The 27,600-nt window shown below is 40.3% G+C and overlaps 1 protein-coding gene across 11 annotated transcripts in view; it reads right to left on the bottom strand.

The window, feature by feature from the left end:
- SLTM (SAFB like transcription modulator) overlaps positions 1-26,223 on the bottom strand; it is a 60,356-nt gene extending 34,133 nt beyond the window's left edge. For 3 of the 11 annotated variants that reach the window (XM_066341350.1, XM_066341355.1, XM_066341353.1), the window contains exons 1-5: positions 25,938-26,219; positions 24,906-24,993; positions 9,129-9,214; positions 6,059-6,259; positions 4,782-4,829 (exon numbers count right to left, since the gene is read on the bottom strand). In XM_066341350.1, coding sequence (XP_066197447.1) covers positions 4,782-4,829; positions 6,059-6,259; positions 9,129-9,214; positions 24,906-24,993; positions 25,938-26,099 — 585 coding nt within the window. In that variant the 5' untranslated portion in view covers positions 26,100-26,219. Of the gene's footprint in view, positions 1-4,777; positions 4,830-6,058; positions 6,260-9,128; positions 9,215-24,905; positions 24,994-25,572; positions 25,887-25,937 lie in introns of those variants that run through there. The other 8 variants (XM_066341351.1, XM_066341354.1, XM_066341358.1 and 5 more) reach the window with 6 other exon arrangements.
- Positions 26,224-27,600: the final 1,377 nt, after the last annotated feature.

Here is a 27,600-nt window from a genome sequence, read left to right as displayed (position 1 = left end):
CCAGTAAAAAAATAAATTGGCTAATTTTAGGTCTGGAGTTGGAACTAGAACATCATTACGTACCAGAAAGCAAGGAGGTAATCAGACTACTAAGGTCATGTTGAAAGAACTCAAAAACCAACTTGAGGAGGCTCCCCCTAATTACAGATGGGACAACTTGAGCATTAATAATAATAACTACAATGGAATGAAATGCATTAAATACATTTAAATCCATGAGTTCTAAATGAAATTAAGGCAGAAAAATACTCATTATTCACTATTGGAGATACTAATGAACCAGCCCATTATTCTGAAAACTGGTAAGTAAAAAGAAAAGAATCAAACACATATCCTGGCTTTTCTTTGTAAACTGTACCACTGGGAAACCAAATAGTAGATAAGTTTCTCTTTCCTGAAATGTTCTGGTAATAAATTTTAAAAAATGATAGAATTAAAATATCACTTTAATCAATGGGGTATGGAACATCAACAATTGGCACCATCCTCAAGATACAACCAGCCTGACCAGGCAGTGGCACAGTGGACAGAGCGTCGACTAGGGTGAGGAGGACCCTGGTTCGAGACCCCGAGGTCACCAGCTTGAGCGTGGGCTCATCTGGTTTGAGCAAAGCTCACCAGCTTGGACCCAAGGTCGCTGGCTCGAGGAAGGGGTTACTCCATCTGCTGAAGGCCCGTGGTCAAGGCACATATGAGAAAGCAATCAATGAACAACTAAGGTGTCGCAACAAAAACCTGATGATTGATGCTTCTCGTCTCTCTCCATTCCTGTCTGTCTGGCCCTATCTATCCCTCTTTCTTACTCTCTCTCTGTCCCTGTAAAGAAAAAAACAAACAAACAAAAAAAACCCCAGACGTTATGTGCATCCAAATGGAATAATACACTACCTATGAAATAGCTGCTTGTGTTGGTGGGTGAGAGGTACCCTGAATTGGGATAGCAAGCCTCTATCTAGATCCTATAACCAACTTACCAATTTACAAGGAAGACAGCAAACAGAGGAGTATGTGGAATAACTATACAGAAATGTAACAAGCAAAAAATAGACTATGGAAGCTCTTCACAGGGGATGACAAACTACAGTAGATGCCTCATTTTGTAATATTTTTATTGAAATAGCTGTATCCATTCATTTACCTACAGTCTGTGGGTGCTTTCACACAAGAGTTGAAGAGGTATAACACAAACCACATGGCCCACAATGGTTAAAATCTTTTCTAATTGGTCCTTTAAGAAAAACTTTGCCAACCTTTACCCTACAAAACGAACAATTAAATTTCTTCAACAAATAAAATGGGGAAAAAAAGATGGAAGGAAAATACTAAAGATTAAAAGACTCCTGACTAATATAATTAATCACAATGTATAGATCTTGTTTGTATCTGGATTCAAACAAAACCTATTAATAAAAAACTATAGACAATTAAATATTTGAATACCAACTATGTATATTTGATATTAAAATCTTACATTAGGAGTGATAATAAAAAAAAACCAGAGTTGCCTGACCAGGCAGTGGCGCAGTAGATAGGGCGTTGGACTGGGATGCGGAAGACCCAGGTTCGGGACCCCGAGGTCGCCAGCTTGAGCGCAGGCTCATCTGGTTTGAGCAAGGCTCACCAGCTTGGACCCAAGGTTGCTGGCTCCAGCAAGGGGTTACTTGGTCTGCTGAAGGCCTGCAGTCAAGGCACATATGAGAAAGTAATCAAAGAATAACTAAGGTGTCGCAACGAAAAACTGATGATTGATGCTTCTCATCTCTCTCTGTTCCTGTCTGTCTATCTCTATCTATCCCTCTCTCTGAATCTATCTTTGTAAAAAAAAAAAAAGAAAAATTGGCCCTGGCCGGCTGGCTCAATGGTAGAGCATTGGCCTGGTGTGCGAAAGTCCTGGGTTTGATTCCCGGCCAGGGCACACAGGAGAGGCGTCCATCTGCTTCTCCACCCCTCCCCCTCTCCTTCCTCTCTGACTCTCTCTTCCCCTCCTGCAGCCAAGGGTCCACTGGAGCAAAAGATGGCACGGGCGCTGGGGATGGCTCCATGGCCCCCCAGGCGCTAGAGTGGCTCTGGTTGCAACAGAGCAACACCCCGGATGGGCAGAGCATCGCCCCCTGGTGGGCGTGCTGGGTGGATCCTGGTCGGCGCATGTGGGAGTCTGACTACCTCCCCGTTTCCAACTTCAGAAAAATACAAAAAAAAAAAAAAAGAAAAATTAAAAAACGAGAGTTCTCTTTTAGAATACATACTGAAAAATTTTAAGCGAAATATGGTATCTGGGGTTTGTTTCAATAAGGCAGAAAGGGAAAGTGAATGAAGCTAGAAAAGAAACAAGGGGCCTGACCTGTGGTGGCGCAGTGGATAAAGCCTCGACCTGGAAATGCTGAGGTCGCCGGTTCGAAACCCTGGGCTTGCCTGGTCAAGGCACATATGGGAGTTGATGCTTCCAGCTCCTCCCCCCTGTCTCTCTCTCTCTCTCTCTCCCCCTCTCTCTCCTCTCTAAAATGAATAAATAAAAAATTAATAAAAATTAAAAAAAAAAAAAAAAAAAGAAAAGAAACAAGGGCGCAGTGGATAAAGCGTCGACCTGGAATGCTGAGGTTGCCTGTTCGAAACCCCAGGCTTGCCTGGTCAAGGAACATATGGGAGTTGATGCTTCCTGCTCCTCCCCCTGTTCTCTCTCTCTCTCTCCCTCTCTCTCTCTCTCTCCCTTCTCTCTCTAATAAAAATGAATAAATAAAATCTAAAAAAGTAAATAAATAAAACTAATGAGAAAGGAAACTGCAGTTTCCTAAGCAGAGAATGGGTTTCAGTAATTACGGGTTGATTTTCTCTATCACGTCCTTCACTTCTAAAAAAAAGAAAAAAAAAAAAGAAACAAGACTGCCCATGAGTTGGAAATAGCTGGCACTGCATGATCGTTTCGCTCTACACAGTATTCCTTAATGCACATAGTAAGACAATATATTCAGAATTCATTAAGCATGTTTAGAAATATTACATCATGATAGAATCCAGGAACACTTATGTCTCTGATGTTTCACTTTTATTTAGAAAGAGGAAAAAAAGTCATTTAAAAAAAAAGTCATTTTTACTTCAAGAGAACGTCTCTGAACATGTAACCTCTCTATCTTTTGAAACAATAGGCAAAACTTGCTCCTTGATAAGAAATAACTTTTTTCTTTATCAAATGGAATGGGAGCAAGGCCATATCTAGCCCATAAAAATTGGTGAAATTAGAAAAAGGCATCCATTCCTTAAGATATTTTACTTCCATCTGATAAACTGTTATAAATAAATATATAGATTAGTATGTGAATGGGGACCCTTCAACATGAAACTTTCACTACCTGTACAACTTGAGAACTGGCCCTTGATGGAAATTTAAAAAGCTAGTTGCCAAAGTATATAAAGGGCTCTCAACTCTACCTTTTTGCAAATTAGTAATCTAGAAAAGGGACTCTCCCAATATGAGAGTTAATTTTCCTCATCTACTCTTTGTCACTCAGAAATGAATGTATTTGGAGACAGTGTAGAGGACAAGTCTAAAGACTTTCACAGGCCTACCATATCCTTCCTGAATAATCTAACTTATCAGAAACATTTCTCCCCTTTTTAATAAAGAGAGCCAATATATAGCCTCACTAGCATTTGTGACTCACCAGCATTTCAAAGGCAAGAAAGCTGCAGAAAAGAAGGCACAACCAGAGGCAATCAGCTAAGCAGTCCATGAATATAAACCCCACTATATACACTTCTAGTAAATATTACAGTGAAGAAAACTCAGACCCGATTACTATTTTTACTAAATCTAGTAAACCCAGGGAACCCCTATTTTTACCTGAGAGTATACTATTTAAAGAGGATACATGAACAAGGGGTTTCTGAGTAGATACGAGAAAAAAGACAAAGGACAGATAACAAGAAACACTGAAGAAACTGAGCTATGTCTGTTTACAGCATCTATAAGTCATGCTTTATAGTGTACATTACGTACATATTATTACATAAACCAAAAACACCCTTTAACACACAACAGAAGAGCAGTCATTTCCTTTTTTTTTTTTAACTTCTTAAAAAAATGTTCATGAACAGAACTGTTTTTTAAATTTATCTTCAAATTAGTTGGGATCATGACATACAATGTTAGTTTCAGATGTACAACAGTGGTGAGGCATTTATATACCTTATGAAGTGATTATCCTGATAAATCTAGTAACCATCTGTCACTATATATAATTGTGATATTACTGACTATATTCCATATGCTGTACATTACATCCCGTGACTTATTTATAATTTTTTTTTTAAATTAAATTTAATGGGGTGACAATGAGAGTACATTCATATACACCCCAAGTAAATGTCTAAATTTTTATTATTTTACACTAGCCCCATCCTGGGAGTGTTCAATTAACAAAAACCTACATAAAGCTTTAAAATGAATTAGTACTTTTAAATGATTTATCTTATATCAAAGTGACAGAAAAAAAATGAAGCAGACTGTGGACTTCTCACAAGACTGGTAATCAGAGTTGTGCTTTCTAGAAAGGATTGTTTTTTTTTATTCTGAAAATAATAGAAATCTTGTTATAACTTCCAAATACATGTGTGGCAACAGAAATTTTGTTGCCAGTTTTAAGTATCTTGTATATACCACATAAATACCTTAGTATAAAATATAAGGCAGGTTTATATTTGAGAATTATGAAGTCAAAATAAAATTCCCCTTCCAAACCCTTCCACCCACAATATCAAATTCATAGGACTAGATGTAAACTTACTTGGGCTGTTAGAAAGGTATCATCTTCACCTTCTTGAGCTTCAATTTCCTGAGTAAAAGGGTATACAATAGCTGCTTTACAAAATATCTGGGTAACATGAGAATGCTTCTATGCTATACCCAATTACCACTGCCTTGTATTCCATACAGTGTCTACCATCATGTGGATACTAAGTCAATGCTTAACAATTCAGATTCTATTTTTTATGTCAACATAAAAACAGTCATATTGATAGAGAATTAGAGAAATCCTTCTTGGCTCTTCTTTTATTAGGCTATGTAGAACAGGAGTGTTCTAAGCATGACTAAGCACTAACAGACTGACTCCCTAATCCACTGATTTACTTAAGACATACTAATATACTTTGAAGCAGAAATGGTCTATTTCAGTCAAACAAAAGATTTAAAAAATGTTGTGCTTTTAAATTATACTTTCATAAGTAACCTCCCCACCCTTAATAATAATCAAAAAAATACTAATTAATCTTTTAGGTCTTCCAAAGTAGCAAAAATATTACCAGGTAATGGTGGCAAGGTCAAAGCAAAATTGGTACACTCGTTTATATTGGGGTAAAAAACAACTTAAAACTTAAATGTCTTGCCCTGGCCGGTTAGCTCAGCAGTACAGAGTCGGCCTGGCGTGCAGGGGACCCGGGTTCGATTCCCGGCCAGGGCACATAGGAGAAGCGCCCATTTGCTTCTCCACCCCCGCCCCCCTTCTTCCTCTCTGTCTCTCTCTTCCCCTCCCGCAGCCAAGGCTCCATTGGAGCAAAAGATGGCCCGGGCGCTGGGGATGGCTCCTTGGCCTCTGCCCCAGGCGCTAGAGTGGCTCTGGTCACGGCAGAGCTACGCCCCGGAGGGTCAGAGCATCGCCCCCTGGTGGGCAGAGCATCGCTCTTGGTGGGCGTGCCGACGCATGCGGGAGTCTGTCTGACTGTCTCTCCCCGTTTCCAGCTTCAGAAAAATACAAAAAAAAAAAAAAAAAAAATTAAAAAAATTAAAACTTAAATGTCCCAAGTTAAAGGAGTGGTTATTAGTGACATAAAAAGCAGTTTAATATATTAGAGTATAAAACAAAGATTATGAAATCTTTATGTGGAAATATTATATGGAATAAATAGCAACTATATAGAATAAATAGCATGATTCTGAGTGATTTATAAATAATTTTAAAAGTGTATTTTTTTAAATTGAGATTTCCACATTGAATTAGAAAAACTACTTATTATTTAGTACTTAATTTATCTGAGTCATGTTTAAAAAAAACTGGCTAAAGACCTGACTTTCGATGTCCTCTTTCTCTATATCTTCTTCTATTGCTTCTGCCTCTATTAATTCATGAGCTCTCTTGTTCTCTTCTGCAGAAAGTAACTCCTTGGAATGCACAGTTTCTTCTTCATTTTCACCAAACTCTTCAGAGTCCTTTAGTTCGTCATTTCCATCTTGTTCAAGTGCCTCTTGACTCTCCAATTCACAGTCCTTTTAATGGTAAGAAAATTTGGTACAGCTAGAGGCAAGATAGTATAGGCTAGCCACCAACGTTTTAGGTACTTTACATCTCTACATGTTTTAAATTGTACCCTATGTTGACATTATTCCCAAAGTCAAAGTTCAGTCATTTTACCTTACATATTAACCATGCCTTTAAATATAGAGGGGATTTAATACCACGGTCATTAAACTACATATCTGAGATCCCAAATCTCTCATACTGAACTACACATGAATTGAATTGCTACTAAAGATACTCTCAAGTTCCAGTTATTTAATATTTACCACTCACATTCCAGGAGCTCTCATACAAGATATGGCTTCAAAGAAATGACTTGATTTCTCCATTGGCCATATTTTAGCCATATATTATGACTTGAATTATTTCTAGTTAATATGAAGAAATCCCAACTGTTATAAAAATGTAAGTTCTTATAAAATATGCAAATAGTTAAGTCATATATTCTCCATGTGAAATGTATTTATTTTGAAATCTAGCACTATGCCACAATATCAATTAGGTAGGGCAACACTGGTTGGGATTATCTCTGAGGGAATGGCTCATTGCCTTTCAAAGTTTATAGGTACATAGTACTTCAGTAGAAACAAACAAAAAAAAGCAGTAATCTGCTTAGTCTCCTCTTTAACTGCTTCACAGCTAAACTTCAGTGAGGGAACAGAAATTTCTGAGTGAGGGGGGCTAGTAAAGAAAATAAATACAATTGTTTTGGAATGTGGAGTGCTTAGGGAACAGGGCATCTCTGGGACAGCAGGTTTGACTACACTCACCATGTGTGAGTGGGGAAACAATAGAGGTTGAAAATGGAGTAGGTAACTGTATGACAGAAGAGCAGGTGCAAATAAGTAAAACCCAGGGTAAGTCAGCGAGGGAAATTCATCTATTCCAAAGTACCAACTTTAACTATTCTCCTCACTTAAAAATGGAGGCAATTCCTATATTACTTATACATCTAGGTGGCAGGTGATAATGACCCACCTCTACTGTAAATTCCAATATTACCAACTCTGGAAGACAAGGAAAGTATATAACCTTAATTTCTATCAAATATATCACATTCACTGATACTCCCAAAGTGAAATATCTATATAAACAAGAAACTGAAAATATATTTAAATAGGATTTTTTTTTTAAAAAAGCTCTTTTGTTCTTCTAGACATTATGATCAGGGTTCATTTAATAATAACCAAAGGCATCCTTTCTAGCACATATTAGAGGCAGTACTATTATGCTGAAAACAAGTATATATCTCCTTGTAACATTTCAAACGATCATGAGATGTTCATGAACCAAAGAATTGAAAATTAGACATTTAAAAATTAAAGTTTTTTACTAAGTCACAGTGTTTTTCCAGCTTATGGATACTTTTTGCTTAATCATATGCTCACTAGCGGAGACAACTATAGAAAAAAAAAAAAGAACAAGGAAACAAACCTAAAGAAAGATATACCACAAGGAAAACAACACAGAGACTGAAAAGCTCTTAAAGGCTCAAACAAGAGTTGATGAATGGATCTCTGGGCAAATATTTCCTAAAATGACCTGATTTCAGGGTTAACTCCTCAACCAAATAATTCTATCTCCCTGTGCCTGCCCTCAAAGTGAAAGGTACAAAGTGTGAGATCCGTGGTCTGTGTGTAACATGGGGAGAGTAGAGAACTGGCTGGTAGAAGAGATCTTTCTTCGTGGTGGAGAACACACAATCCAGAGATGTTATGAGAATATGGACTAACTGTACACAGAAAATGAAATATATGGGGATATAAACATACAGAATTTAAGAGGAACTAAGCTCCTTAAATATCCTACCAAAGCCACAGTACTTAGGACCTAAAGATCAGCAAGTAACATCATGTTTCAGTCAACTGAAAACAAAAAAACCTTAATTATGACTAAAAAATACTTAAGTCTATCGAACTGTCACAATCCCAATTAAAACTACATACATTATTTTTCCAGCTGGTCAGTTTTAAATACAATCTTATTTAACCAAAAGACTGGGCTTATTTATCTTTAAAGAACAAAACAACTTTAATTTATCTTTACTAAGTAGCAGTACAACAGCAATTTTCTCTCTATTTTAAGGACTATATTTATCTAGGTTCTATATATTACATATGAAAGCTAAATGTAATGGGCAAATGAAAAATAAATTATCAATGTCCTTCATTTTAGTACTTTGTCCAGGAACTAATATATCAATTGTCCTGCGGCTGTTTCTCTGGCCTATCTCAGATTTCTACTTAAAAACCCAGACAAGGGCCCTGGCCAGTTGGCTCAATGGTAGAGCGTCGGCCTGGCATGCAGAAGTCCCGGGTTTGATTCCCGGCCAGGGCACACAGAAGCACCCATCTGCTTCTTCACCCCTCCCCCTCTCCTTCCTCTCTGTCTCTCTCTTCCCCTTCCGCAGCCGAGGCTCCATTGGAGCAAAGATGGCCCGGGCGCTGGGGATGGCTCCTCGGCCTCTGCCCCAGGCGCTAGAGTGGCTCTGGTCGCAACAGAGCGTCGCCCCCTGGTGGGCGTACCGGGTGGATCCCGGTCAGGCGCATGCGGGAGTCTGTTTGACTGTCTCTCCCCGTTTCCGGCTTCAGAAAAATACAGGAAAAAAAAAAAACCCAAAACCCAGACAAGCCTTATGTTTTTCTTTATTCTCATTTAATTAAAGTAAATGTTATTTAATATATTTCTCAACTATGAGAATTAATGAGATTAACAATATTACATAAGTCTCTATGTTTTATCTATATACTTCAGTATCGTTCAAGTAAAATGCAGGAGTACACCTGCAAAATGCTAGGCACAAAATAAACTTCTTAACCTAAGCAATGAACACTTTACCTTGACAAAAGCATCATCTTCCACAGAAGCATCTCCACTCAACTCATCTGCTTCCTGTTTTTTACCTGTGAAAGAAGGAAAATGGGCTAACAACCAATACTTTATTACTTTAAGAGCAAAACCATCCAGAGATGTTTATCCCGTAGTTTCACTTTCTACTCCCAATCATCTGCCAAACCCAACGCCGACTGCTTATACACCACCTACTCCGAGCTGCCCCAAACAAAAAAAGCTTTAGCCATGTCATGCTGTTCCACTAAAATAAACTGTGCAAATAATTAATCCTACATATGAACCCATCATCTTAACTGACTTGATATCATGATGCATTTTTCTTTACGCCGCTCAATTTCTCTAGCTTCACTTCTTCCTGTCTTTCCTAAACTAGTAAAAGTAGTTTACTACCCAGAAGTAGCATAACCTTTCAATGGTGTTCTACTAACTACAGATCTAACCACACATGCCTGTTAGCTAAGTTCAAGACTCAGATCCCTCACCCACCAAAGCCTTCCCTAAGTTTTCTTCTTCAACGAGTTTTCTCTGAAATAAAATTCTCACTTAATCTACCCCTACAATCCATCAGTTGACTGTATATTATCTTATACTCTCAAATACGTTTTGCTCCACCATTTAAAGAAGAAATTGCTTAAGTACAGTGGCTGCTTTTATGCTTACTTTGTATTTCTCCAATGGCCAACATATAAATAGTGCTGGGCACCTGACATAATGACTGATTTAACTGATTTAGCAAGTAGAAATCACTTCAGAATGAACTGTTAATAACTTCCAGAAAGACTATAGGTCTCCCCAACCCAACCTCATCTTCAAAATTTTAAACTGGTGGTTGTAACTTTAAAAATGTTCTCCAGCCTGACCTGTGGTGGCGCAGTGGATAAAGCGTCGACCTGGAAATGCTGAGGTCGCCGGTTCGAAACCCTGGGCTTGCCTGGTCAAGGCACATATGGGAGTTGATGCTTCTAGCTCCTCCCCCCCTTCTCTCTCTGTCTCTCCTCTCTCTCTCTCTGTCTCTCCCTCTCCTCTCTAAAAAATGAATAAATAAAAAATAAAAATGTTCTCCACACCAAAAACACAAACAAAAAACATTTTCTACAGAGCCAATGCTGAAAGCTTATGTTTCCAGACTAGTTCACATAAACCTACTCAATGATCCATAATGTATTAGAAATGCTGTTTAAAACATAGCTGCTGAAATCTTAGTACTCAAAAAAATTTTTAATTAATTTATTTTGAAATGTGAATGAACATTCTTTACTGTTAACTAGTCACCTTTTCCTTTTGCCTAAAACAGAAACCACCATGTACCTGTCCTCAAGCATCTGTAAGCCTAGGGCAGAGGGTTTAGTTGTGAGGTAACTACTAATAAAGTTAGGATACATCTCTTTCCCTGGTCTCACCAGCCCCTATCTTTCATCTACTTCCAATCTGAATGAGTGATAAAAAGGGAAACAAGATACTGGTACTTTCAAAAAAAAAAAAAGATACTGGTTCCTCCTGGTGTATGGAAAAGCAAGATTAAAAGCAGGGATTTTTCTTTTACCCATTGAGGTAAAAGAGGACTTGGCCTGTCGTTGCCCCTGAAAACTTTGTGGATCAAAAGGGAAAGTATGGCCTGACCTGTGGTGGCGTAGTGGATAAAGCGTCAACCTGGAAACACTGAGGTTGCCGGTTCAAAACCCTGGCTTGCCTGGTCAAGGCACATATGGGAGCTGATGCTTCCTGCTCCTCCCCTTTCTCTCTCTCTCTCTTTCTCTCTCTCTCCCCCCTAAAATGAATGAATGAATAAATAAATAAATATTTTTTTAAAAAAAGGGAAAGTATGGAGCTTAGTGTAGTGTTCACTTCTTGTTTGGAATGCTGGTGTTTGTATTTTAGAGAAAATATAAACTAGAAGTTACTACAAGGGTAACAACTAAAAACCTCAGAAAATGTTTATTAATCTATTTTAAAAATTAAATATAGATATTCCTCCCCGCCACTCCAAAATCAATATCTGGAAAGAAAGAGGTCTAAATTTACCATATTGAGAAAGAAAAGTTCCAAATATGTTACCTTTTGGGAGAAATATGCTTTTTAAAAATACAGGATCCTTTCTACTGACTCCAATCCCCATACACACCACCAAATAGCCTACAGAGTAGGGGGGACTTCTTCAGATCATTTGCAAATATATACTATTGACTCCTTACAATTATAAACTACTTTACAATTTGCAAAGCACTTTAAAAAAAAGTTCAATTGATTTTTCCAAGCACCGTATGGTACATGGAGCAGGAATTCACAATTTTACAAAAGAGAAATCAAGCCTAAGAGATTAAATAGCTTTCCCAAAGCCAAGTGGCACAGTCAGGACTGGAAGCCAAGGCTTCTCATTTCCGGGTCTAAATTCTTTCCACTACATCTTACTATGACCTACTTAAAAGACATTATTCTAGTAAGGAATAGCTAATTAACTCAATTTAAAGATATCATCTTTGACATGGCAGCTCTCAGCAAGAAAAACTACAAGTATTATGCATACTCCATGGTGAATTTTACTTGCTTTAGTTGACTTAAAAGGAAAATCAAATTATACTATGACAACAAAAACACCACCAGCAGTCACACTACCTCTGCTTTACTGACTTTTACAGTCCAGGGACTAGAATAAATGTTTTATATACATTAATTAATTAATTTATTTTGTTCTTGTAACTAATCTAAAATTATATCCCAATTTTAAAAAATAAGAAACAAATGCTGAAAAGTTAAACAGATTACAAAACTAGTAAAGATGCCTGACCAGGCGGTGGCGCAGTGGATAGAGCGTTGGACTGGTATGTGGAAGGACCCAGGTTTGAGACCCCGAGGTCTCCAGCTTCAGTGCGGGCTCATCTGGTTTGAGCAAAAGCTCACCAGCTTGGACCCAAGGTCGCTGGCTCCAGCAAGGGGTTACTAGGTCTGCTGAAGGCCCGCGGTCAGGGCACATATGAGAAAGCAATCAATAAACTACTAAGGTGTCGCAATGCTCAATGAGAAACTAATGATTGATGCTTCTCATCTCTCCGTTCCTGTCTGTCTGTTCCTGTCTATCCCTCTCTCTGACTCTCTCTCTGTAAGAAAATAAATAAATAAATAAATAAATAATAAATAAATAAAAAAAACTAGTAAAGGTGGTGCTCCAACTTAAACCCAGACCTATCCCCACTCCTCAAAGCTTACAAAACCATTAGATCTGAGTAGCTACAATGTGCCAATTGTTCAAAACATTATCTTTTAGCCTGACTAGTGGTGGCATAGTAGATAGTGCACTGACCTGAGACACTGAGGTCCCAGATTTGAAACCTCAAGGTCGCTGGCTTGAGTGCGGGGTAGCCAGCTGGAGCCCACCGTTGCTGGCTTGATGTAGGGGTCACTGACTTGGCTGGAGCTGCCTGGTCAAGGCATGTATGAGAAGTAATCAATGAACAACTAAAGTGCTGCAACAATGAGTTGATACTTCTCTATCCCTGTCTCTCTCTCTCACTTTCTAAAAAGGGAAAAAATACGTAATCATCTTTTTAGGGTACACAGAGGCTTCATAAGGCACATGTATAAAATTTTAAAATGTGAAGCTCACAGAGATGACATAACTTGCCTCATGAAAACAGGCAACAAGAGGCAGAGGTACTCAGAAAGGTCCAACTTCACTCTCCCTTCCTCTGTCAACAGCTGTACCACAAGAAAACACTGGATATTTACTGCGTCATCAGCTTGTCAATATAAAAACCACAGGACAAGATTTTCATATATACAGCGATAAAACTACTAATAACCTGATAGGTGCATTGAACCTATAATTGTACACAGTGCTTAAGAAAACTGAAATTTATACTCTACCTTTTGAATGCTCTCACAATCTCTAACTTTGGGCTTTCTACACACATTCAATTAGAAACTATATTGTAATTAATTCCTTTATGAAAAAGTATCACCCTTGCCCCACACAAAATATAACCCATATTTTAAAAAGCTATGATGTTCACCATCTAGCCCTGAACCTAGTACAAGGCTATATAATGAGCAGATATTAAAACATTATATATCCTTAACCGATAACAGAGTTAAGCCCTAGGTTGGACACCAGTAGTAAACAAGATCTGGATTTCTATTCAGCCCTCAATAGAATAAAGAGGTCATATACCAGTCAAACTAGCATCGTATGCAACCCCATCCCGACAGTAAGGACTGTAAACTCCCAACTTTCATATGATACAAAGTGTATCTATGGATTCTTAGCTTTTGTGATGTCACAGGTGAGAAATAAAAAGAAAAACAAAATCCCCCTTAAATTTCACAAGCAATGCTATGTTAGGCATATTTTTATATAGTGAGCATCCACTTTTTATCCCTCCCATTTAAGCTTGTGCTACCAAAGCTCCTAAGGCAACCTAACCAAAAAACCTTTTGTCCTTCCAGGAATCTGTCCTATGTCAGGTGTCACAAAACCCTGAATTGGAACAAAGGACAGTAGTATGTATGACCAGGATGAGGGAGCTGACTGAAAGTTTCTTGTAGACTGAAGCCTAACTTTAATCCCTGAGGAGCAAAACTAGAAAATAAATTAAGCAGTAAAGATATTAAAAAAAAAAATGCACCAGGCCATGGGTTCGATCCCCTCAGGAGATGTTTGAGAAGGAATCAATGGGTGCACAACTAAAGGGAACAACTAAGCTGAAGAGTGAGTTGATACTTCTCTCCCCCTCCCTCCCCACTTCTTTCTGTCTGAAATCAACAAAACATTTTTTTAGAAAATAAATACATAGGCCCTGGCCAGTTGGCTCAGCAGTAGAGCGTCGGCCTGGCGTGCGGGGGACCCGGGTTCGATTCCCGGCCAGGGCACATAGGAGAAGCACCCATTTGCTTCTCCACCCCCCCCCTTCCTCTCTGTCTCTCTCTTCCCCTCCCGCAGCCAAGGCTCCATTGGAGCAAAGATGGCCCGGGCGCTGGGGATGGCTCCTTGGCCTCTGCCCCAGGCGCTAGAGTGCCTCTGGTAGCGGCAGAGCGATGCCCCGGAGGGGCAGAGCATCGCCCACCAGTGCCGGCTGGATCCCGGTTGGGTGCATGCGGGAGTCTGTCTGACTGTCTCTCCCCATTTCCAGCTTCAGAAAAATACAAAAAAAAAAAAAATACATAAATAAAAGGGAAGCAAAGGGAACTTATCATACCTTAAACTACCACAACAGTAACATATGGCTATTTTGAAATGACATAAAATGCACTCCAATGTTCTTTGCATGATTTAAAAATCTAAAGTAAAATTTTATACACCAAAGGAGGATGACAGTAGAAACATTTATGCAATATAAATTTGTATAAATCCACAAATTCTTAAGGAAAATGTTTCAGAAAAAATTTCAGTCCTGGCCAGTAACTCAGTTAGTTAGAGCAACATCCTGATACACCAAGGTTGTGGGTTCAATCCCTGGTCAGGGCACATACAGGAATCAACTGATGAATGCATGGATGAATGGAACAACAAATCATTGTTTCTATTCCTTTCTCTCTCTAGAATCAATAAATTAAAAAAATACATCTTTCTTAATTTTCAGATTTTAGAAGAGAGCAATAGTATATATACCATTAATTAATTTAATTTTCCCAGTGGCTTCTGAAAGTCTCTCAATCAATCACAGAAGTATCTGTACAATGAAATATATGTATATTCACACCAACTAGGATAAATCAAGACTATAAATAGCCTCACTTTTGCCACCAAACGTAAGAAAAAACATCCCGTTTCCAGAAGTTTTGTATTTCAGGATGAATAAAAGCTACTGATTATAAATTGGTTTCCTCCTCCAAAGGCCAATTGGTCCTTACAAAGTCTGCAATTTTCCTTTTCAAGTTCAGAAATACCTTCAAAACAAAACAAAATCCACTTAATTAGCAGAATTTCGCCAACAACAACAACAAAAACCTGTGGCTTGAGTAACTTCCCTTAAACAGTTTCAGAAACAATGAAATATAGAAAATATTTAGTCATAAAACTCCTGCTGGAGAAGTTGGGGGAAGATTCAGAGTTTCAGCCAAACTGAATTACATTTAATGTTTCCAGGAACAACCTCTCCCCAACTGCATGCAATGTCTTAAAATAATAGACTATGCCTGTGTTAACTGTTTACATATGAGTTTTAGCCACTCTTTTATTAAACCAATATTTTACTAATGAAATCATTTTTGTAAGATACTGTACACTGTCTTAAACATAGGAGTCAATCAACTGGTCACTTTATTATTATTTCTGAATCTACTATAAAGATAATTCATATTCATTATAATAAACCTATCTGAAAAAAACCAAGAGTATATTTTTAAAAATCTCTAACCTTGTCATCTAAAGATAATTAAACACACTTATATAACACGTGCGCATGTGCACACAAGATATTTTAAAAGGCAGTAAAGATTGTACTTTTCTATTTTACCAATTAAAAGAAAATACTACTGGCCCTGGCCTGTTGGCTCAGTGGTCGAGCGTCGGCCTGGCCTGCGGAAGTCCCGGGTTCGATTCCTGGCCAGGGCACACAGGAGAGGCACCCATCTGCTTCTCCACCCCTCCCCCCTCCTCTCTGTCTCTCTCTTCCCCTCCCGCAGCCGAGGCTCCATTGGAGCAAAAGATGGCCCGGGTGCTAGGGATGGCTCCTTGGCCTCTGCCCCAGGCGCTAGAGTGGCTCTGGTCTTGACAGAGCGACCATATCACCCCCTGGTGGGCGTGTCCCAGTAGGGCGCATGCGGGAGTCTGTCTGACTGCCTCCCTGTTTCCAGCTTCAGAAAAATACAAAAAAAAGAAAAAAAAGAAAAAGAAAATACTACTGCTTAACGGACTATTTTAAGAATCAAAACAGCCTGATTAGGCAACGGCGCAGTGGTTAGAGCGACAGACTGGGATGTGGAGGATCCAGGTTCAAAATCCCCAGGTCACCAGCTTGTGTGCAGGCTCACCAGCTTGAGCACGGGGTAGTGGGCTTAAGCGTGGGATCATAGATACGACCCTATGGTCACTGACTTGAGCAAGGGGTCACTTCCTCTGCTGTAGCCCCTCCGGGGCTACATGAGAAAGCAATCAATGAACAACTAAGGTGCCACAACCAAGACTTGATGCTTCTCATTACTCTCCCTTCTTGTCTGTTTGTCCCTCTGTCCCTCTCTCTGTTGCAAAAAAATAAAAAGAATCAAAACAATGTGAAAAATTTCTGAAAACTGTAAAGCATATAAAACAATTTCCAAACTGACAGGCAGAGATGAATGAAAATGATGACCTTCGAGCTCTAGTCTTGAGTCAATGGTTCTTAACTCTAGCTGCATGAGAATCACCTGGAGAACTTCTAGAAAATACTGGTGTGTGGGCCTCCAACAGAGCAACTGAAACCAAATCTCTGGGGAACAGGAGACTGGTATGTGTATTTTTGAAAACTCAAATGACTCTAAGGTAGAGTACATTGAGAACCATCATAACTGAGCATAAAAGCTAAGAAGTTAGAGTGAGAAGAACAGAGGAAAGTTGTTTTCAGATTCCCAAGACTAGAGAAAACAAGTTCTACCTACCTTTAACAAAACACCATATACGGTATGAACATATTTTAGTTCTTGAAAGGAAAAAAAGATCCTTAAACATAAACTGTAAGACATACCCATGTACATACACAACAAAATGTTACCTGTAATAAATTCAGGTTGGTGGAATTACGAGCAACTTTCACTTTTTTATGCTTTTCCGGATTACCTAATCTTTTAAATAAAAACATTTCACTTTTATAATCTAGAAAACAATACTATGAAGCCATAATGCAAACTACTATTTGAGGGCAGCAGGCCTGCCCTGTAAGATTAAATCCTAGGATTGCAAGAGTCCCTCTCTTTGCAGAATGTGAGAACTACAGTATAGTTGATTAAATAAATCAGTAAATTCCACCATTAAACCCTAAGCCATGTTTAATCTCTTCATTAAAGTCATTTCTGAGGCCACCAACTAATAATAATTATTTTCCCTCTAATTCCAAGACAATTTATACTTTATTTTACATAAAGTTTGAAATCCTCTGACCCTAATTTAGAATGCTTAGAAAATGACTGCCTTGGAAGAAGCACAATGTCTTAAAGAACATACTAAAAAAGTTTACCTGAAAACAAAAAGTTAAAATAAAAAATGTTTCTTTACCTCCTTTGAGACACAGTGTATTTTTTTTAGTGTTTGTTTGTATTTTTTAAATTTAATTTTATTTAATTTATTTTTTTATTTATTCACTTTAGAGAGGAGAGGGAGAGACAGAGAGAGAGAGAGAAAGAGAGAGAGAGAGGAGAGACAGAGAGAGAGAAGGGGGGAGGAGCTGGAAGCATCAACTCCCATATGTGCCTTGACCAGGAAAGCCCAGGGTTTCAAACCGGCGACCTCAGCATTCCAGGTCAACACTTTATTCACTGCGCCACCAGAGGTCAGGCCTCACAGTGTATTTTTTTTAATACAATAGCTTAATAAATACAAAAGTGCTTTGATTACAAATAAAATTCACCGTATAAAATTGCATATAGCAAAAGTGGGTTTTAATGCCTGAGGTAACAGGGTCTGATTTTGTGAAATAAAAAGGACATATACAGCCTGACCTGTGGTGGCGCAGTGGATAAAACATCGACCTGGAAATGCTGAGGTCACCGGTTCGAAACCCTGGGCTTGCCTGGTCAAGGCACATATGGGAGTTGGTGCTTCCAGCTCCTCCCCCTTCTCTCTCTCTTGTCTCTCCTCTCTCTCTCCCTCTCCTCTCTAAAATGAATAATTAAATAATTTTAAAAAGGACATATACAACCCCCAAGACTGAATGAACAATATTCCAGCAAAAGTTGTGAGGCTTTCATTACAGCAAGAATTTGGTGAGGAATAAAAGGATGTTGCAATGACTTACATGTTCTAAAAGTAAGTCAACCTTATTAAAAAATGTTTAAGGAGGCCTGACCAGGTGTGGTGCAGTAGATGGAGTGTTGGACTGGAATGCGGAAGGACCCAGGTTCGAGACCCAGAGGTCACCAGCTTGAGTGCAGGCTCATTTGGCTTGAGAAAAAAGCTCACCAGCTTGGACCCAAGGTTGCTTGCTCGAGCAAGGGGTTGCTTGGTCTGCTGAAAGCCCATGGTCAAGGCACATATGAGAAAGCAATCAATGAACAGCTAAGGTGAGGCAACGAAAAACTGATGACTGATGCTTCTCATCTCTCTCCGTTCTCGTCTGTCTGTCCCTATCTATCCCTCTCTCTAAAAAAAAAAAGTTTAAGGAGCCTGACCAGGCGGTGGCACAGTGGATAGAACGTCGGACTGGGACGCCGAGGACCCAGGTTTGAGACCCCGAGGTCGCCTGCTTGAGCGCGGCCTCATCTGGTTTGAGCAAAAGCTCACCAGCTTGGACCCAAGGTCGCTGGCTCAAGGAAGGGGTTACTCTGTCTGCTGATGGCCCATGGTCAAGGCACATATGAGAAAGCAATCAGTGAACAACTAAGGTATTGCAACGCGCAGTGAAAAACTAATGATTGATGCTTCTCATCTTGTCTGTCCCTGTCTATCCCTCTCTCTGACTCACTCTGTCTTTGTAAAAAATAAATAAATAAGCCCTGGCCGGTTGGCTCAGCGGTAGAGCGTCGGCCTAGCGTGCGGAGGACCCGGGTTCGATTCCCAGCCAGGGCACACAGGAGAAGCGCCCATTTGCTTCTCCACCCCTCCGCCGCGCTTTCCTCTCTGTCTCTCTCTTCCCCTCCCGCAGCCAGGGCTCCATTGGAGCAAAGATGGCCCAGGCGCTGGGGATGGCTCTGTGGCCTCTGCCTCAGGTGCTAGAGTGGCTCTGGTCACAACATGGCGACGCCCAGGATGGGCAGAGCATCGCCCCCTGGTGGGCAGAGCGTCGCCCCATGGTGGGCGTGCCGGGAGGATCCCGGTCGGGCGCATGCGGGAGTCTGTCTGTCTCTCCCCGTTTCCAGCTTCAGAAAAATGAAAAAAAATAAATAAATAAAATAAAATAAATAAATAAATAATAAATAAATAAAAATGTTTAAGGAGAATTCACTAGTGCTGTTAAGACTATAAAGACTATTGTCTGACCAGGCAGTGGCACAGTGGATAGAGTGTTGACCTGGGACACTCAGGACCCAGGTTTGAAACAGAGGTGGCCAGCTTGAGTGCAGCAGCCCTGGCCCTGGCATGGATCACAGACATGACCCCATGGTCACTGGCTTGAGCCCAAATGTCGCTGGCTTGAAGCTCGGTCACTGGCGTGAGCAAGGGGTCACTGGTTCAGCTGGAGTCCCGTCAAGGTGTGTGTGAGAAAGCAATGAACTAAAGTGCCACAACTATGAGTTGATGCTTCCCATCACTCTCCTTCTCTGTCTGTTCCTGCCTGTCCCCCACCCTCTCCTTTGCTTTAAAAAAAAAAAGACTATTAACTTCTGGTATATAGGCTTCCTACAAAGAAATATGTAAGTACAATAAGCACAAAAAAGTTATTTTAAAAATTAAGAAAGTTGTTAAGTACAGATGTTGTACAGAATTGTACACCTGAAACCTATATAATTTTATTAACTAATGTCACCCCAATAAATCCAATTTAAAAAATAAAAATAAGAAACCTATAAAATGGCAATCATTCAACAAGTATTTATATTTCCTGAGCATCTATTATGTGCCAAGCACCATATATACTAAGCTCTACAGAGACTACAATAAAAGACTATGATGTCCTTATTCTCACACAAAGCTTCTAGCCTAGTGGGTACCCAAAATATATCATATCTGACAATTCTGTCCCCAAAGCCCTTTTCAATGTCACATTTTCTTTAACAAACATACTGCAGTTAAAAAAAAAAAGGGCAAGAGTTACAATACATTATGATAGTGTACTTACTATATTAAATGAAAAAAAATTTTTTTTGGTATTTTTCTGAAGTTGGAAACAGGGAGGCAGTCAAACAGACTCCCGCATGCGCCCGACCAGGATCCATCTGGCATGTCCACCAGGGGTCAATGCTCTGCCCATCTGGGGCATTGCTCTGTTGCAACCAGAGCCATTCTAGCACCTGAAGCAGAGGCCATGGAGCCATCCCCAGCGCCCGGGCCAACTTTGCTCCAATGAAGCCTTGGCAGCGGGAGGGGAGAGGAAGGAGAAGGGAAGGGGTGGAGAAGCAGATGGACGCTTCTCCTGTGTGCCCTGGCCAGGAATCGAACCTGGGACTCCTGCACGCCAGGCTGATGCTCTACCACTGAGCCAACCGGCCAGGGCTTAAGTGAATTTTGTGGTTCATTATTTGACATAAATTTTAGAAAGCTTTACACAGTAAACATGTAATTAATTATATTGTCTATGGTATGGTCTACACAAAAATAAGACATCAGATGTTTGGATAAACCTATAAAATTATATTTTTTCTGTAAGGGAAAAAAAATCAAATTTTTATATAGTAATTTGAGTCTTTTTTAAGCCTTCATGTATTGCAAATGACTGTCAGCATCAGCCAGTTCTACACTACATACAATTCTGAATACTATACTGACTAACCACACAAAATAACTTTGGCTAAAGTATAAAGGTGACTTTAAAGGTTGAAAATCCAAAAGAATATGATATGCCACTGTCAGGTGAACCAGAAGAAACTTTAAATCTATAATCTCTAAAACAAGCTAATGAGTTAGCTCTACCGGTTTAACTGCTTTTTTAACACATACCCAAATAACATGATAGTAAATCTTACTGGTGAAGCTTTCTTCTAGATTACTTACTAAAAATTCACAGCAAGTATAGTCAAGACTCAAAAGGGAGACCCAAACTAAGCTACAAAGTGTTTCACCAAAATTAAATATATGTAAACAGATTTTATAAATGTTGATCATAAATATTAGAACCCACTTCATTACCAACTTCTTTACAAGTCTGTGCTTATACAACTGCAATTTAAATGTACAACATACTAAAGAATGCAGATTCCTTTTCCTTTAATCTGTCCAAAATAATCATTTTAACAAAAAACAATTTTAAAAGAAATAGTAAATTTGCATTTATTAGAAAATGAACTTACTATTTCACCTAAGTAATTTTTCCAGGCCAATGAAGCTTCTCTCTTGCTTTCTTAATATCATTTCTTTCATCAAAAGATTTCTTTTTCTGCCTGACCTGTGGTGGCGCAGTGGATAAAGCGTCAACCTGGAATGCTGAGGTTGCCGGTTCAAAACCCTGGGCCTGCCCGGTCAAGGCATATATGGGAGTTGATGCTTCCTGCTCCTCCCTCCCCCTTTCTTTCTCTCTCTATCCTCTAAAAATGAATGAATAAATAAATAAATAAATAAATAAATTTAAAGATTTCTTTTTCTGACAAGCTATTATATTTGTGTCTAACTGAGGTCTACATGACTGACTCTAAGTAATTAATTCCTTTCTTGCTTTCTTTCCTTTTCTAACAATACTAGTTGAGGGCCTGTATGTTTTCCTGTTCTTTCCTCATACATCTAGTTTGGCTAAACAGAAAGCATTTTCCCCCAGGCTCTTAGCTATATATAACAATTAAATCTCAGAGCTAAAAGAGCCTCCCAGATAATTTAATAAAATGTCTAACTTTACTAAAAAGGGAACAGACCCATCAAAGGAAAAGTGAGTGGTATGACCAAATGACATTATTTTCAAGGTAGATACTAAGTGAAATAAGATCTGGCAAAAAGAATGAAATATTGTAATTCAGCAACTAGACTGAAAACTCATCACATTAAATTACTTAATTTCTTGAATCCTTGGTTTTAAAAATCCATTAATCTTGATATTAAGTTTCCCCTATTCAAATTTGATTTCTAACAATTCCTTTTAAAACTTAAAGTTAAAAATAATTTTACTTATAAGCATCTTAAATGTAAATGAACTCAAACTAGGTGCTAAGTTTTGGGTTTACATTATGTTCTTTGCAATTCACAAAATTTTCAGAACAGTGACAAACAAAATTCAAGGAGATAGCAACTACTGGTCACACACATCTCAGAGTGAATTTTAGAAGTACTCAGCCTGACCAGGCGGTGGCGCAGTGGATGGTGCGTCCAGCCTGGGATGCTGAGGACCCAGGTTCGAAACACCAACGTCACTGGCTTGAGCTCAGCCTCACCAGCTTGAGCGCGGGTCGCTGGCTTGAGTCCAAAAGTCACTGGCTTGAAGCCCAAGGTCACTGGCACGAGCAAATGGTCACTGCTCGGCGGGAACACCCCTGACCCCCCATCAAGGCACTTGTGAGAAAGCAATCAATAAACAACTAAAGCGCCACAACATGATGTTTCTCATCTCTTTCCTTTCCTGTCTATCTGTCCCTCTCTCCCTCTTTCTCCCTCTCTCTCTCTCTTAAAAAAAAAAAAAAAAAAAAAGAAGGCTGTGGTCGGTTTGCTCAGCGGTAGAGCATCCACCCTGGGTGTGCAAGTCCCATTCAATTCCGGGTGAGAGAACACAGGAGAAGTGGCCATCTGATTCTCCACCCCTCCCCTCCTCCTCTTCCACAGCCTTGGATTGAGGTTTCAGCAATTTGGCCCTGGGGGTTAAGGATGGCTCCATGGCCTCGCCTCAGCCTCTGGCGCTGAAACAGCTCAGTTGCCAAACAATGGAGCAGTGGCTCCAGGTGGGCACAGCATTGCCCTGCAGGGGGCTTGCTGGGTGTATCCTGGTTGGAGAGCATGCTGGAATCTGTCCCTGCCTCTCACTTTAAAAAAAAAAAAAAGAAGAAGTACTCAGTAGTAGCCTGCTAGAGACAAATGATTGAATGTAACAACTTTTAACTAAAGACCACATGGCACCTTAACATCAGAGTTATGCAAAAATTAAAGTTCAAGTATTCTTATAATCCATATAAAAGAAAAAACCTGATTTTATATCTGTACCAAGAAACTTAAAATTTTATATTGCTTATATTATTTCTAAGGGTAAGATACTGAAAAAGGGCTACACAGAGAAATTAAGAGTAGGTGAGAATGAATAAATCAAAGGTTTCTTTTAGATGCTAAAATCAATAATCAGCTCAAATAATTTGGGCCTATGATTAATACATAGTACTTATTCGTCAAACTATCATAATGTGCTACATAAATAACAAATCAAAATTAAGAAATTACTATAAGAAACATGGTTAATTCCTGATGTATTTATTTCTTAATTTTTTTATGCTTCCTCATCTTGAAGTAGCTCTGGTGCCTGGCTTGTGGTGATACAGTGGATAAAGCGTCAACCTGGAGTGTGGAGGTTGCCAGTTCGAAACCCTGGGCTTCCCTGGTCAAGGCACATAAGAGAAGCAACTATGAGTAAGTTGATACTTCCCAATTCTCCCCACAGCCCCTTCCTTCTCTCTCTCTTCTGTAAAATTTATAAATATAAATAAAACCTTGAAAGAGAGAGAAAGAAGGGAAGAAAGAAAGAGGGAGGGAAAGAGAGAAAGAGAAAGAAAAAGAAAGGGCCTGTCAGTAGAGGCTTCTCAGAACAAGCTTCTCTAAAACATACAGAAATGTATCTCACTCAAAGTGCTATATATGGAGTCAGAGTTACATTAAAAGCCATAGATGTTCAAGGAAACTGTTACTCTTCTAAACTCCACTTCCAGGTCTACCATTCCCATGCCACATGCCACCCAAAAAATGTTCTTAGCCCTGCTTAATTTCCTTTGGCACAAATACCGAACTCTCGCAAACCTATGAAGACCCAAACAGTGAGATGGCATCAAGATCTGCCTGGTTCTAATACACACAGAGATTGCTTAAAATCAAAATTTACACTCCCTTCAAGGTAAATCCATTCTATCTTTTTATTTTAGTACAATCAATCTGGGCTATGGCAGAGAGAGTAGCAATTGAATCACTTAAAGCAGGAAATAAGAATTAAATGTTTAAAATGCTGCAGCACCCCATGACACACTATGCATGGAACTTATAGGTTGGTACCAGGATCCAGACACCTACACCATCTTCACTCTCTGCCACTGTCCTTATGGGAAGGAGGGGGAAAGTTGTAATTATGTATTGAAGTAAAATATATCACTTACCAGAACTTTTTAAAAATACCTAAGTCCCATTTATATTGTCAAAATGTTCATTTAAAACCACTTTTACTAAATCACCATATCCTGGAAGCATATTCTGGCTTCATTTAAGTTATAAAATCAAAATCTTTCAAATATCCCTACAATTTAAAACTTTTTAAAAAGCTAACTATTCATGGATTTTTCCTACTTCGTTAGTATGATTGGTGAGATCTTTTTTAATTTCACTGAAAATTAGAATGTATGCTGTAAGGGCATAATCGCAAATTAAATTCACCAAGTCAAACAAAATACTAAACATAAAGGCTATAGAATTTTAATATACTAGAGAAATAGCAAGGAGCCAAGGTGAAAGATTTGGTAGGAATTCCATCAATACTCTGCCAATTGTGGGGCAAGGTAGATACGGATTAAACTGTATTTTATTCATTAGGTCTTCACAGTATGAAGGAAGAAACATTATGAAACTTGACGTTGCAATTTTTCGGAAGCAATAAAGAACTGGCCTCACTTTCAGGTCAGCTTCAGCCAAATCTTAAGGGCTACAAGTCACCCAGAGCCTGGCAACAGTAACTTTTCTTCCTTGACCCATGAAGGCAGAGTGCCAGAGGGAAATAGCAAAGAGTAGCACTATATAAACAGGGCAAGTGGCACAAGAGCAGAGGCAAGTTATATAACCAAAATATATTTTAAAATATGTTCATAACTCGTAACAACCTTTGCCTTTGGTTGGTTTCTTGTTTGGAGTATCAGTTGAAACAGTTAATTCAATATTATCTGGATCGCCTCCTTCCTCTTCAATAGCCTACATTAGAAAGAGAAGTTAATATGCTACACAATCTATCTAAACTTAGTTTATAAAAAAGAAACGAAAAAAAAAAAATCAGCAAACCTCAAGCCTCAAGACATTAGAATTGCCAGTCATTTCATAAACCGACTTCAAAAACAGCAATTCAACTACACTAATGAGAGAAACTTTCAGGGGGAGATCAATAGGTATCAAAATCTCATGGCGTTTTAAACTCTACCGAGTCGAGATAATTATCATACTGAACAAAAAAGTCCTAATATTCTCAATATGTAAATAACTAAAGGGACCTTTGCTGATTTCTATAATGCAACTTATTTCTCCTCTACTACAATTCCAACGCTCACTCAACTAAACCAGGAAGATAATCAGGGATTGAAAAAGCAAATTACTGACCTGATGCAAAAACTGAAATTCCAGCGGAAAACAAACCCTTTCTCTTACCCACCCATCAACTTCCACTACCAAGTCCCTCAAAAGATGGGGAGGAAACGGTTGGGCACAATTAAACGGTAACTTCACAGAGGTCACCAAAGTAACCAGTCCCCTCCGAGGTCAAGAAATGCACGCGCTCACCATCGCTAAGGGCTGGGGTCGGAGCGGCTCCCGGGTTTCCACGGTCGCCCTGAGGAGGCCGCGCCAGCCAGCCACAGCCCCCGCACCCCGGTGGGGACGTCCCGGAGGAGGCAGGGGCGCGCTCGCTGCGACGGCCGGTTCCGGGCGGCTCCCAGGCCCGACCCGGCCCGGCCCGGCCCGGCACGCGAGGATGAGAACGCCGCGGGAGTGTCCTCATCCGCGCCGCAGGCACGGACGCCGCCCGAGGCCTTCCCACCGCGCTGCCCCGCGAGTCCCGCCGGCTGCAGATGGCCAGAGGCTGCGATGCAAGGTGTGGCTCCAAAGCGCGGCCTAAGCTCCCCTTTCCGGATCTCGCCAGGCCTCACCTGCTTGAGTCGGGAGATGAGTACAGTCTTGACTCCGGTGATGTCTAAGTTCCGCCGCTTGAGCTCGGACTTAAGATCGATGACCCGCAGATCGGTGATCTTTTTCCCTTCAGTCTGACCCGAGGCCGGCAAGGCCACCACAGAACCGGTAGCGGCAGCCATTTTAGAAGAGCAACGCGCTGCCGAGGCAGCAAGTGAGCTGCAGGGCGGCGGCAGCAGCGCCAGCTTCCACCCAAGCCTCGCCGGCCGCGGAGCCGCGCGACGCAACGCACAATGAGCCGCTGGCTCCGCCCCCTTTCCGCCACCCCAGCGCAACCTGCGATCGCAGCCAGCACCCGGATGACGGGCGTGCGTGCGCACTTGCGCGGGGCTCCGGACTGGAGCTGGGCGCGCGCCGCCTAGCCTGCCGCAGCCACCTGGTTGCTGCGTCCCCTTGCGTGGGTTGGGAGGTCAGGCTGGTCCAACCGCACCAACGGCCGGCCGCTTTGCCGCGGTCTTACCGCGGTTGTTAGCCATTTTCTAGCAACGTCTTGAATCTTGGGGTTTTGAGGATCAGCAGTGTGTTAGGCGATACACGGCATAGACAGTTCGCACGGAACTCAACACAGACCAAGAGGCAAAATACTCTTCCAGGGAAAATACTTCCTCAGTTCTGAATAATGGAAAAAATGTGGCCGGTGCGCATTAGTGAACTAGGTTCCTCGAGTTCCTGTACAAAAAACCCGGAAAGAAAACCCTAGGGCGATTAAAATATAAAAAGCGTAAAGGGCGCCTGACCTGTGGTGGCGCAGTGGATAAAGCGTCGACCTGGAATGCTGAGGTCGCCGGTTCAAAACCCTGGGCTTGCCTGGTCAAGGCACATATGGGAGTTGATGCTTCCTGCTCCTCCACCCTTCTCTCTCTCTCTCTCTCTCTCTCTCTCTCTCTCTCTCTCTCACTCTCCTCTCTAAAAATTAATAAATTTTTAAAAAGTGTAAAGGACAATAAGAGTTACACGGATATGAAGGGCTGGCCTGTGTGACACGCCCCACTAGCTGTCTCAGGGGAAAACATGCCTTCACCCCAAGGAGGCATAGTCTTTCTGTCTAGGGCTGCCGGCTCACTGAAAACGGGGCAACTTTCCTATGCATTGGACAAGCCTAGGGAATCAAACCGGAGACTTCACCATTCCAGGTCAACACTAGCCACTGTGCCACCGCAAGTCTGGCACCTCCCTCTCTTTTTTTTTAATAAATAATTTTTTATTAATTTTAATGGGGTGACATCAATAAATCAGGGTACATATATTCAAAGAAAACATGTCCAGGTTATCTTGTCATTCAATTATGTTGCATACCCATCACCCAAAGTCAGATTATCCTCTGTCACCTTCTATCTAGTTTTCTTTGTGCCCCTCTCCATCCCCTTCTCCCCTCCCCCTCCAACCACCACACTCTTGTCCATGTCTCCTAGTCTCGTTTTTATGTCCCACCAATGTATGGAATCATGCAGTTCTTGGTTTTTTCTGATTCACTTATTTCACTCCGTATAATGTTATCAAGATCCCACCATTTTGTTGTAAATGATCCGATGTCATCATTTCTTATGGCTGAGTAGTATATGATAGTGTATATGTGCCACATCTTCTTTATCCAGTCTTCTATTTTATTTGTACAGTGATTAA

Source organism: Saccopteryx leptura, chromosome 6 (genome assembly GCF_036850995.1).
Source record: "Saccopteryx leptura isolate mSacLep1 chromosome 6, mSacLep1_pri_phased_curated, whole genome shotgun sequence".
Taxonomy (NCBI): domain Eukaryota; kingdom Metazoa; phylum Chordata; class Mammalia; order Chiroptera; family Emballonuridae; genus Saccopteryx; species Saccopteryx leptura.
The sequence above is the reverse complement of the archived record's forward strand: the minus strand, read 5'-3'. Positions and strand labels throughout refer to the sequence as shown.